The following is a 12,130-nucleotide window of genomic DNA, read 5'->3' as shown; positions in this document are numbered from 1 at the left end:
CTCGGAGGCTCGGCCAGCGGGAGCCACGGCCACGCCGCCAGGAGAGCGGAGCCCTCCGGGGTGTGGCCCTTACCTGGTACCGGCCCAGGGGCGTGAGGATGAGCCCGTCCTCCCCCACGACGCAGTCTGGGAGCTGCTTCTTCCCATTCTCATCTTGAGTTGTCCCCAAGGCAAGCGTGAGCTGGGTGAGCTGAGCCTCGCTGAGCTGTGAGGGAGGAAGCCCCGTGAGGAGGCAGTGCCGCTTCCTGCTACCTGCCTTCACTCTCGGGGTGAAGGGAGGAGACTGGCCCCCCTGGGCCTCTAACGGCGACAGCAAGGGGACCCAGACGTGACATTGTGGGCACGGGCTGTATCTCCCACGGGCTGGGCAGGGGATGAGGGCCACGGGACCGAACGCCAGGAAGGGGACAGCTCCCCCGGCTCGTACTCGGAACATCTGGCACAGGTACTCCAGGGCCTTCTCCAGGTACTCGTCTGTCTTGCGGACACTGTCCTGCCCCATCTCGTCCAGGTCGTTGGCTGAGTAGGAGCCGTTCGTGTCTGTGGAGCAGAAGCCCAGCCACGACAGAAAGGGGCGGCCGGCCGTGCTCTCCCCGCACTGGTCAGAGATGGACTTGGCAGTCTGCTTGGCCTGCGTGATGAGCTGAGCCAGGCGCAAGACCTGCGGGGCATGGGGGCAGGTCAGCCAGCTCGGGTGGTGCCACCGGACGCCACCCAGCCACCAACAGGCTGGCAGGCAGACCTGGGGGCCCCCAGCAGGCCAGGAGGAGGCCAGGGTCTTTCAAGACTAAGACGTGCATATTCTACATTTGTGTGTGTGTGTGTGTGTGTGTGTGTTTATTTCCTTTGGAGAGACACAGAGGCAGACTGTGAGCAGGGAAGGGGCAGAGAGAGAGGGAGACACAGAATCCAAAGCAGGCTCCGGGCTCCAGTTGTCAGCACAGAGCCCGATGTGGGGCTCGAACTCAGGAGCCCTGAGATCATGACCTGAATGAACCAAAGTCAGACACTTAACTCACTGAGCCACCAGGTGCCCCCAAGACGCCCATATTCTAAATGTGAAAACTTTCTAGCAAGTGCTGCCTTTATCATCAGAAAAAACGTAGACCGCACTGAAAAAAGAAAAAAAGCCAAGGTACAGCAGCGTCCACCAACACCCAACCTTCCTCCTTCCGTACAACACGTGTGCTCTCCCTGGCCCTGCTGTTGCCACGGCTTCGGGACGGCCGTGCGGCCTGGGGGAGCCCCAACTCACCAGCGTCCGGACCTCGGGCCCAAACATTGGGGTGTACTTGCAGTCCTGGCCCTCCAGGCTGTAAACGTGGCTCTTCACCTTGAAGGAGGCGTCTGTGACGGCTGGGGGCCACGAGGACAGGAAGCTGCCGGTGAAAGTGGGAGCTGTGAAGAGTCGGTGCTGGCGGTGTGGGATGACGAGTTCTGGCTCCAGGAACAGCTGTTCCCCTGGAAAGCAGAACCCGACTCTGGCTTCAGCTTCCATGGCACCAAACAGCCAGCAGCCGCTGGCTGGCTTCCTGGGTGCCGCTGAGGCTTCCGAGGGATAGGGACCGAGTGGCACAGGGGCCCAACTCCTAATGTTCCTGGAGCCCCCACCAGTCTCAACAGGAAGGCCGACATGCACAAAAGAAAACCAGAGAAGCTAACACCCGATAAAGCCATCTAAGACACGACACGGGCCAAGACTGCTTTCTGATGCCACCAAGAGTCACCAGGGAGACACAGCTCTGAGCTCTGCTTCCCCCGCCCAGCACCCCCGCAGCTCCTGCCCGGCACGCGTGCCACAGGGAAGGCAGGATGCCGCTAGGCTCCGACGTCCACCCCGCCACCGTGTACCAGGAGTCCCCGTGGCACCTCTGCCAGCCCACCCCGAGCCCATGAGGCACATGCAGGGTCCGTGGGTCCCTCTCTAAGTGCTGCTTCCCTCTGGCTAAGGGCTTACCTTTCTGGATCATTTCAGCCAGGTTGGGCTGGGCAAAGACTTTGGCCACTCGGAATACCATGAGCGCGTTCTTGGGGCTGACCAGGTCGGTGCGGAGCGCGCGGCTCAGGAAGCCCACAAAAAGCTTGGTGTACATCAGCAGATTCTCCTGCACAAAGGGTGCCCTGGGGACCAGGCAGTGCATCAGGGCCCAGAACTCCCACTGGAGGCAGGACTACACCAGTCTATGCCCCCGCCTCACTAGCGCTCTCTTCCTTGGGTTCCAGGTTCTCCCCTGCCACGACCTCATCGTGGCTGAGGGACCAGGGGTGGGGGCGAGGGAGGAGGCACAAGGGAGGCAGGGAAGACCTAGGCCTCCTATAGACGGCACAGTCCTCTGTAGGATGCGGCCCTTCCCGAGAGGGCCAAAGCCTCCGCAGCAGAGGCTGGCCTGGGCACCAGAAGGAGCACAAGGAAGGCAGTCGTGGAGAGGAGGCGCTGGCGGAGGCTGGGGGGTTGGCCGTGAGGGGGGGAGGGGAGGCGGTGGTGGCTGCTATGCAGAACGCTAGTAAAGACGGGTCGAGGGGTGCTTGGGGGCGAGTGCAAACATACATCTGAGGGGAGACAGTCAACGGCAAGGGGACAGCACAGAGGAGTCACCAGCTGTTTCTGTGGGAGATCAAGCCCAGGGCCCAGACAACAAAGCACAGTCAAGGAGGGAGGGGCCTGTGCCCCACCTGGAAGCAGGTCCCCCTAGGGAGGACAACGGGCCGGGGCTCACCATCTCTCCGACACACACCGGGCCTGGCAGTCGCTGCTCTGAGCCTGCTTCTCAGGTGCATACCTCCAGGGCTGTAGGTAGCTCAGCCACATCTCCAGGACCTGGTGGGACACGTGTGCCCTGAGGGCCTGGAGGCTGGCATTCTGCTGGGCTGTGGGGCTGGGGCTTTGGTCCAGATCCTTGGGTGGCCTGGAGCTCGGCTCCCGGCAGGCAGCTCAGGTGAGGAGGGGGTGATCCTAACCGTGGGGCTTCGGTTCTCCTGGAGGCGTTACCACGTTCTCTTCCCACCCGCCACTCCGAGAGGGAGCAGGAGGGAACTCCGCATCCCCTATGATGTTTCTTTTTTCATCTTTAATTAAAATGATTTTTTTAATCTGCAGATAGCTGACACACAACGTTACATTAGTTTTAACCCTTGTGCCAGCCCTTCGGAAGCGAGTGTGGAACGTGTGGAACACAGGAGTGCTTTCCCCAGCTGAGGGAGCCTGTGCGGCTCAGTGGGGCTGGGAACCCACCCAGCGTGGACCCACTGGGTTCCAGGTCAGGGCAGACAGCTTTTCTGTACCTGGGGGTTGGCTCTGAAAACTCAAATGAGCAGAACAATGTGACCCACCAATGTGACCCTCTGCGGCAATAGCTGATTCCTTCCGGCATCCGCCCCACGGGACCTCCCTCATCAAGCACAGAGGGCAAAGACAAAGAAAGCAAGATGGGGCTGACACTCACGGCTCTGAAGGACGCATCCAGGGGCCAGTGGCCAAAGCAGTGCTGCAGGAAAAGGTAGAGTTTCTGCTGGACAAACCTCGGGACGGCGGCCCTGCAGGGGAGGGGAGGTGAGGAGAGGGTCCCCTCATAGGTGAGCCAAGTGGCTCCCGGTTCCAAGGGCCAGCTCTGCCGGGGTGAACACTGGGCACCCCTGAAGGTAAGGCCTCCTATTTTGGGCCCCATTTTTCACAAAGAAACCAAAGTTCAGAGAGATTAGGGAATGTCCCAAGGACACACAGCACACAAGCGGTTGACCTAGTATGGCTCCTGTGACCACTTCTGCTTGGGTCACCACACACCTCTGCTTGGGTCACCACACACCTGCTCTGCTGGACCCAGTTGGCCTAGGAGTCAGGCCACCATCCTGGCCCTTTTGACAGAAGGACTGGCGGAGCAGAGAGGAAGAGGAGGGGGAGGGTGCAGCATAGAGCTCAGTCTCCCATGACAAATGAGCCACTTTGCAGTGAAGGCACTCCCAGCCCATCGGCTTTCCTGGGCATTCTGAGTGCGGTCAATGTAGATCTTCCACTCTGCCCACACTGGGGAGGGGACAAGACAGGGCAACAAGATGGGGCCTCTTTCTGGCCAGCCTGGCTCTTTCTACTGAAGACGGCAGGCCTGGAAGGAAAGGCCGTGGCAGCCAGGCAGCCCCCACCCGCCTGTGGAGCCAGAGGAGGGGTCGGGAAACAGACCCCGGAGGGGTCAAGGTGATTTCCCACCTGCCCCACCCTGCAGACGCCTCACAGGCCGACCCCATGCCCTAAGGATAGGTTACTGTGGGCAACGAGTATGTGCAGTAGGAGGCAGTGGCAGCCAGGGACACGGGAGCCCTGTGCATGCCCTGTACCCACCGTTTGAACTCCTCCAGGGGACTGGTGGCGTGAGAGTGGGTGGAGGGAGAGACCTGCTCAGGCTTCAGGCTGTTGGAAAAGGCGTGCAGATGCTTTAGCAGCAGGCGCACCACCAACACGTGCTCCTCCGTGGGTGTGAACGACTCCTGAGGTTGAGGGGGAGCTGTGTCAGGACCCAGACTGGTCCCAGGGTGGGGCCCCCAGGCCTGGCCATGTATGTCCCGCCCAGGACCACTTCTCCCCGACAGGATGTGTGGGCCACCCACAGGGCCCTCCCTGGGCCTGGCACGCAGCAGATAGGCCTCGCATGCCAGCTCTGAGACCTGCTAAGAGCACGCAAGACAGGGCGGGACGGCTTTGCTAAAGCAGACCTGAATGCTTCCCTGTGTGCTCCCAACCCCTTCTTTTACCCTCTGTGGTTGACTCGGGTCATTGCTGCCCGGCCAAGTCCTCAGGGGTCCCCCTCAACTCCTGGCCAGCCAGAGGAGGAGCAGGGGGCGAGGCAGGCCAGTATCCCACCCTGGATCCGGACTCAGGGTCTCCTGCCTGCCTCCCAGGTATATAAAGACAGCTCGCTGGGGCCCATGGCTTCCCTTTTCAGGGAGAAACACTCCCAAATTCCTTCTCCTGCTGTAACCCTCACCCTTCCATCCACTTCCTGTCCTGGACACAGCCAGCTGGGGGCTTGGCGCAGGGTGGCCCTTCCTCCATTGCTAACAGCCCTGCCGTCAGCACAAGACAAGAGCGCTTTCTATCTTGTCAGGTGAAATTCTCATTCACAAGATTCAGGTAGGATCTTTAAGACCCAGCCCCGAGAGGAAAGCCTGTCTGCTGGCTCTTCTGTGACGGAATACAGGATGGAGTCTCCAGAGTGGCAGAGGATGGCACCGGCAGGATCCGCTGCCTCCGGCTCCCAGCTCTGGGGTGCCCAGACGCGCTCCTCTCCCCACACTCACCCCCCAGGCCTCTGGGACCTCCACAACCTCGATAGAGCTTTTGGCAGCCTAGTCCAAATCCTGAGCAATGTTGAGGCTGGCACAAGCCGTGCCTCCTGGCACAGCCCGGGCACCCAGTCACAGCCCCACCACTGCCCGCGGCACTGCCTTCTCCGCTCTCCTTGCCATGGATCTGTCTCCACAGGCCTAGGCAACACACCACACGACTCGATATGACTGCGGGGGAAGCTACGGGGCTTCAGGAGGAGATTTTCTTCTGCTTATCTGTAAGCTTAAGCGATGAACTTGCATCATTTGAACAACAAAAAAAAACGTAAGATATTTTCACAGTAACGGAGGATCAGAGGGCACTGTTGCCAGGCTGTAACTCCCCCCAGGAGCCTCCCCCTTTCTCATTCCTGGCCCCTCGCCGACCCACCCACCATCTCCCTAGCGGAGGACAGAGCATTTGCACTGAACCGGGAAGCTCCTTGGGCTATCTTCCCTCTGGACAGAAGCCAAACCTTTCTTCTCCCCCCCCCCCCCCCCCCCCCCCCCGAGAGCCAAATCCCCACAGGAATCCAGCCACCGCTGCTGTAAGTGGGCCTCCTCCACCCGCATGGCCGTTAGGGACACTTTCCCAAAGCCAGTGGCATTTCTCACTGGGCCCAGCCCTTCTCAGCTCAGCAACCCTTCCCATGGTGGGTGGGGGGAGGGCTCTTACCCCTCCTGCTGTGCACATTTCTCCAGGGACGCTGCTCTTGGCCAAGTGAGCCCTTCCCCAACACATGCTGGAGTGGTACCATTTCTGTGCTAAACCCGCCCCTGCTGGCCCTTCTGGATCATTCTCTTCCCTCTTCCCTGTGGCTGCTGCTTCTGAGTGGGAACCCTGTGTGCACTCACCACCCCATCCCAGCAAACGTGATTTCTTACCGTGTGCTCAAATATCAGGTTAAATGTGGTGTGCTCCCACTGAGGGGGAACTGGACAGAACCCTGGCCTCGGGCATGGGATCTAGATGCATGCTTTCTGCCCAAACTTCCTGACATTCATCTCATGAATCCATGAACTACCAGACTCCATCTGCCCTCTAACAGCCTGTAGTCCTGCACTCCATCTACCGACCTCAAGACTTCAAATCCGTCCACACTGATCATCTCTGCCTAAAGCAGACCAGTCTCCGTGAGGCCCTCTCTGGCTCTCGCCTACCTCTGTGGGAGCACAAAAGTCCACAAGAGGCCAGACCCCAGCATGCTCAAGGACCAACAGCCTCTCCAGGCTAGGGGACGAAGCCCTCGTCCTCCCTGCCCCTTGGCCTCACACAGGCTTGGGATTGACAGACCATGCCACCATGAGCCTTGGGCTTCCCTGGGCTCAGTCAGTTCCTAGGTACCAGGCCCGCAAAGCCAGGTGAGTCAGGCCACTGCGAAGGCCACACTGTTTCCGCTCCCTCAACCCAGGGCCAAGCACAGAAGCCACCAACTCCCAAGAGCCTACCACATTCCAACTGGCTTGGGGCTTGGCCAGGCAGATCTGGTGGCCCCACACCCCAAACCCGGGCTAGTCTACCAAGCTGAGGGCTGAGCCAGGCTAAAGACGGATGCCTGCCACCATCCCCAACACACACTGGCCTCACTCTGCTTGGAATTGGCCTGAATCACCCCAGTTGGTCCCCGGCCGGACCCTCGCTTTACCACTGCACTGCCATGCGCTCCATGGCTCACACCACAGGGCAGGGGTGAAACAAAACAATATGAGAGCGGCCAGTACTTGGTAGGCGTGGAGGGCCTGGAGGCTGGGTTGGGCAGGGCTGTGGAGGGCGCTGGAGACACTGAGTCGGTAGTGCAGAACCTCCAGCTGAGAGACAACAAAACAGAGAAGCCAAGAACAGGCAGGGAGGGCAGAGGACAGGGCAGGGGACAGGAGGGGAGAGACCGGGGAGGGGACAGCAGGGAGAGAAAGACAAAAGTGAGCCCAGAAGTAAGGAGAGAAAACAAAAAACAAAAACAAAAACAAAAGCACGTCAGTGACAATCCAAACAATCACAGCCCAGCAGCCTCAGACCAATGGGACACCACCCTCTCAGCCGCCCAGACGGAGCCCTTTCTGGTGGGCAGACTAGAGCCAGGCCCAAGGGGTGCTCTTCCACCTGCCAGGCAGAGGGACAGACAGACCCTCAAGGTCACTTGGGCAGCCTCCTTCATGTCTCTGGGGCCTGAAGTTCTCTCCAGCTCCCTGAGGTCAGCCTGACTCACTTTCCTTCCAGAGGGTCCTGCCCTCCCCCAACCCTGAATGCTCCGTGTGCAGTGTGTGCACACTGGAGCCCACCAGGATCCCAGGAGTCTTGCTGGGACACACTGATGGCCACCGAGGCCCTGAAGGCCCTGAGGCTCAGAAGAGAAATTTTTGAGGAGCTAGTTCCAGATGGAGACCTCTTTGCTCAAGAAAGAAAAATTTGTAACTTATTGGACTTCTCTGTGTTGTCCCAAGAAGAAATTTACCAAACTGATATATGATGAGATCAGTTCCTAGGTGTCAAAGATCCAATCAGCGACCCCTCCTGAATGGGGCTGATTCCCAGGGTGGCACAGAGGCAAGCAAGGTTTAGCTCACCAGGCCTGACACCTTCCACATCCCACATTCCCGAAATCGTTAAAGGTAACGTGAACACTCATGGGTTCGAATCCTGGGAGACCCACCTCTCGTACCTCACCAGGACTCCCCGACTCCAGACACACGGAGCCCTCCGTCAGTCCCGACGGGCCCCAGGAATCTGGTCATGGCCACACACACCCAGAGGCAGCTGGAACCCTGAGGCTGGGACAGCCTGGGCCATGGGGGATGACAGCAGAGCTGGCTTAAGCTGTCCACCCCCACCCCACCTCTGCCCTGCCCCGCTGCAGCGACAAGGCCTGCTAAAGCAGTCCCCTTTAGCCAAGCACAACCCAGAGCCGGCCCTGGCACACATCCTGCCCTGGGAGGGCCATGCCTCCCACCGCGTACCATGCTTCACACGGGAGAGGTCAGAACGCATGTGCCAGACCTTGAGGAGACAGGCACAGCCACAGACGCGCAGAGCAGGGGCAGGAAGCAGCACAGCAAGGAGGTGTCTGCCCTTCATGGCCTTCCTCTGGGCCAGACCCGGGCTCAGCGACAGCTCTCAGTGAGGAATCAGGGAGCACACGGTTCCCCTGTTGGGGGTCTGCCCAGCCTGCAGGAACACAGTGCAGGCCCCACAGTGTCCTGCAGGAATATGCGGTCTTTACCGACCATCTGACTCTCCTGAAGCCCTCCCTGCCCAGTAAGCTGAGGCAGAGCAGAGGCCCGGGCTGTAAGGAGCGAGCATACACTCTGGACCCAGGCTAGGCATGGAAGCACCATGGGACCTCTCAGAGCTGCGTTTCCTGCATCTTTCACATCAGGAAAACTGACCCCAAGGCTAGGATTTCCAAACGGCACAGCACAGGCCTGGGCAAATGGTAAGGAGCCTCAGGTGAAGCAGACCTCCATGGCTGTCCTTCTCCCCTTCCCACACACCAGGTTTTCTTAGGTTTTGCTTTCAGCCTCAATGGGAGGCAAAGACAAATAGGAAACAAAACAAAACAAAACAAAACACCTCAATGGGTACCTGGTGGGGGCTTCCCAGTCGCCCCCTGACTACCAGTCATTCTGAGCAGCTCTCCCCCGCCCTGTGATCTGGCCAAGAGGAAGCAAACGTGAGGAAGAAGGGGAAGGCTCCCCTGCTCCGGCAGGGACGGCCCACCCTCCTCCCTCGTATAGGGCTCGGGATCCTCACAGGAGACAACCTAGAGGACCTCTGTGACTGGCAGATCTGCTAAAAATGACAGTGAATGTGCTCCCACTGGCTCAGAAGACAGACCGAGCAGATGGGAAGGCAATGCAGCAAAGCAGCCCCTGCCTCTGCAAAAGCCACATGCACAGGGGCTGAGTGAGCCCCCAGGGCCCTAGGGGGAAGCCTGGCCCCTGACCCCCGTGCACCAGCCAGGAACATGCAGCCAGTCCACTGTGGAAGCAGCAATGGCAGTGCAAGCACTTAGTAACGCGAGAGGCCCAAGACAGAGTTCTGGCTTTCCCTCTGTTCCCTGTGATGTCAAGGAGAGATTTGGGTCACTCTGCACTTTAAGAGAGCAGTGGTTGGGGGCTGCTCCCCAAATGGGTACTCAGAAGGGCAGCAGGGAAGCAGAACTGGTTGCCAACACTTTGCAGAACCACCACCACTTGCTGGAATCACAGAGGGAAGGTCACAGGCCACTCTCGTGAATTTTAGCCTATAGAGTGTTAATTCGTAAGGAATCTCTCAAGAATTCTGTCTGGCGTTGACAAAAGCAAAGTCTGAGGAGCAAACACAGAAGTGCACAGAAGCCACAGATCACACAGTTGGTTACAGGCCCCAGTTCACACGTTTCAGGCTGTTTCATGGAGCGTGAACCTAGGTGCCCACCCTGCCTAATAAGAGGCGAACAGAGCTGTTGTACTCTGACGAGTCCAGTAGGCTGCCGGCCCTGGGAACGTCCCAGGGACACAGCTGCCTCCACGCCTCTGCAAATGAGCATGCTGCCCTGTGAGGGAAGAGAAGGGAAGAAGAGGAGGAGACAGGCCAGGCTGCATGCAGGGAGGCATCAGCTCCCACCCACTGCAGAAAGGGCTGCCTGCCAATGCTCTGGAGGAGGTGGAAGGCAGTATGGGCACCAAGGTGAGCGAAGTCGGCCGGGTGCCACCTCAGCAGGAAAGCAGGACACGCTGTGACAGCAGAGGGAACAGGCCCGGATGTGACTCCCAGAGGCATCCGCAGCTCTCCTGGCCCCAGAGCACGAGCACCACAACCTCAGCCATTCCGGCTGCCAGGGAGGGGGCTCTGGAAGTAGCATGGGGAGGACCCCAGAGAGGACAGGCCTCCAGCCCGCAGGGTGCAAGCCCACCACAGAATGAAACCCACCTGCCGTCCGGCATCAGAGTAAGGGGTGATGGTGAGTTTCTGCTTCCCACCATCCAGCCCTTGACAACGAGCTGAGATCAAGGACAAGAAGCAGCAGGTGGACCAGGCACACCACGGCCAGAGCAGAGGGGATGAAAAAGTGTGGAACCTACCTTGGCGTGAGGGGACTGCATTTTTTGGTACATCTCCAAGGAATAATGATGAAGCCACATTTCAACAAAAACCTGCAAGAGAGCACTGGATGGTCAAATGGTTTCCATCTAAGGTATCACAGCCATTCCAAGGGCAGTTCTTTTCAACCAACGGTGTTGGGAAAACTGGATATCTACACGCAAAAGAATAAAGCTGGACCTTTACTTCACACCACGAATAATAAATAACTCAGAACGGATGAAAGGCATACATGTAAGAGCTAAGACTTAAAACTCTTAGCAAAAACTGTGGGCAGAAAGCTTCAGGACACTGGACTGGGCTATGATTTCTAGCTCTAAAAGCACAGGCAACAAAAGAAACCAGACAAATTGGACTTCATGAAAATTCAAAAATATTTTGCACGTCAGAAGACATTATCCACAGAAAAAGGTCACCCACAGGATGGGGGAAAGTATTTCCAAATCGTGTATGTGATAAACAATGGATACCCGGAATATAAAGACAACTCCTAAAACTCAACCACAAAAAAATAAAGCCACTCAATTAAAAAATGGGCAAAGGACTTGAATAGACATTTCGCCAAAGACGTACCAATGGCCGATAAGGACATGAATAGATACTCAAATCATCAACCATGAGGGAGGTGCAAATCAAAACCACAGGGAGACACCACCTCACATCCATGAGGATGGCTATACTAAAAGACAGAAAATGATGGGCCTTGGTAAGGTCGTGCACCGCTGACAGGAATATAAAATGGTACAGCCACTGTGGAAAATGGTATGGCGGCTCCTTAAAGTATTAAATAGAACTATCATATGACCCAGCAATTCCCCTTCAGGATATATACCCCAAAGAACCGAAATCAGAGTCTCCAAGAGATATTTGTACATCCATGTAGAAACAGCTATTCACCATAGCTAAAATGTGCTAACAACCCAAGTGGCCATCCATAGATGAACAGAAACACAAAAAGGGGAATATCCACATGACAGAACATTATTGACCTTTGGGGCACCTGTGTGGCTCAGTTGGTTAAGCATTGGACTCTTGATTTCGGCTCAGGTCATGATCTCACGAATCATGAGATCAAGCCCTGTGTCAGGCTCTGCGCTGAGAACGGGGCCTGCTTAAGATTCTCTCTTGCGCCCCCTCTGCCCCTTTCCCCTGCTCGTGTGCATGCGCTCTCTCCCTAAAATAAAACAAACAAACAAAACCAAACAACAACAACAAAAACGCTACTGGGGCAGGGGTTTAATATCCAAATGATGGTGATCACAGGAAACATCTCCAGCAACGTGGGAACAGGTTGAAAATGTCGAAGGCGGGGAAAGCTTTTACACGGATCCAATGGAAACTGAGCAGCGCTCATATTACCATGAGAAAGACAAAAGTCTTTGGAAAGGGGACGCTGGGATGAAAAATACTGCCAATGACATACAGGTTAGACACATGGGCACGTTTCTTCTAGTCTGATTTCCCACACGCCACAGCAGGAGAACACCAACAATTCAGAACCACTTTCAGGCTGAGGACAGTCTTTAGGCCTCTGCCCCTGGGGGTGGAAGGTGGCCAGGCAGTTTATTTTGAAACAGAAGATGAGAAGAGCCTCCTCGCGCTCACCTGAAGCAGAGTTTCTGACCTCCAGATCTCATGGGAGGCAGGGTCTGCATTCACAGATGTCTGATGAGAGATGTGTCGCTTTAGGAGGCTGGTGTGGTGGAGGCCATAAGAAGCGAAGGGCATGGTTGG

The 12,130-nt window shown here is 57.3% G+C and overlaps 1 protein-coding gene across 1 annotated transcript; it reads right to left on the bottom strand.

Annotated features, from left to right (window-relative positions):
* Positions 1–6: 6 nt before the first annotated feature.
* On the bottom strand, positions 7–12,124 carry LOC125917743 (sphingomyelin phosphodiesterase 4-like; the record flags this gene model as incomplete). The annotated part of the gene is made up of 10 exons (XM_049623860.1): positions 12,002–12,124; positions 10,378–10,449; positions 7,039–7,125; positions 4,334–4,479; positions 3,444–3,534; positions 2,718–2,818; positions 1,958–2,121; positions 1,256–1,461; positions 428–661; positions 7–205 (listed from the first exon to the last, which is right to left on the bottom strand). Coding segments are annotated over exons 1-10 (1,423 nt in total), but the record flags the coding sequence as incomplete, so codon positions are not given.
* Positions 12,125–12,130: the final 6 nt, after the last annotated feature.

The sequence above is a fragment of the Panthera uncia genome, unplaced genomic scaffold (assembly GCF_023721935.1).
Source record: "Panthera uncia isolate 11264 unplaced genomic scaffold, Puncia_PCG_1.0 HiC_scaffold_2344, whole genome shotgun sequence".
Taxonomy (NCBI): domain Eukaryota; kingdom Metazoa; phylum Chordata; class Mammalia; order Carnivora; family Felidae; genus Panthera; species Panthera uncia.
Note: the sequence above shows the minus strand (reverse complement) of the source record. Positions and strands in the feature narration are given on the sequence as shown.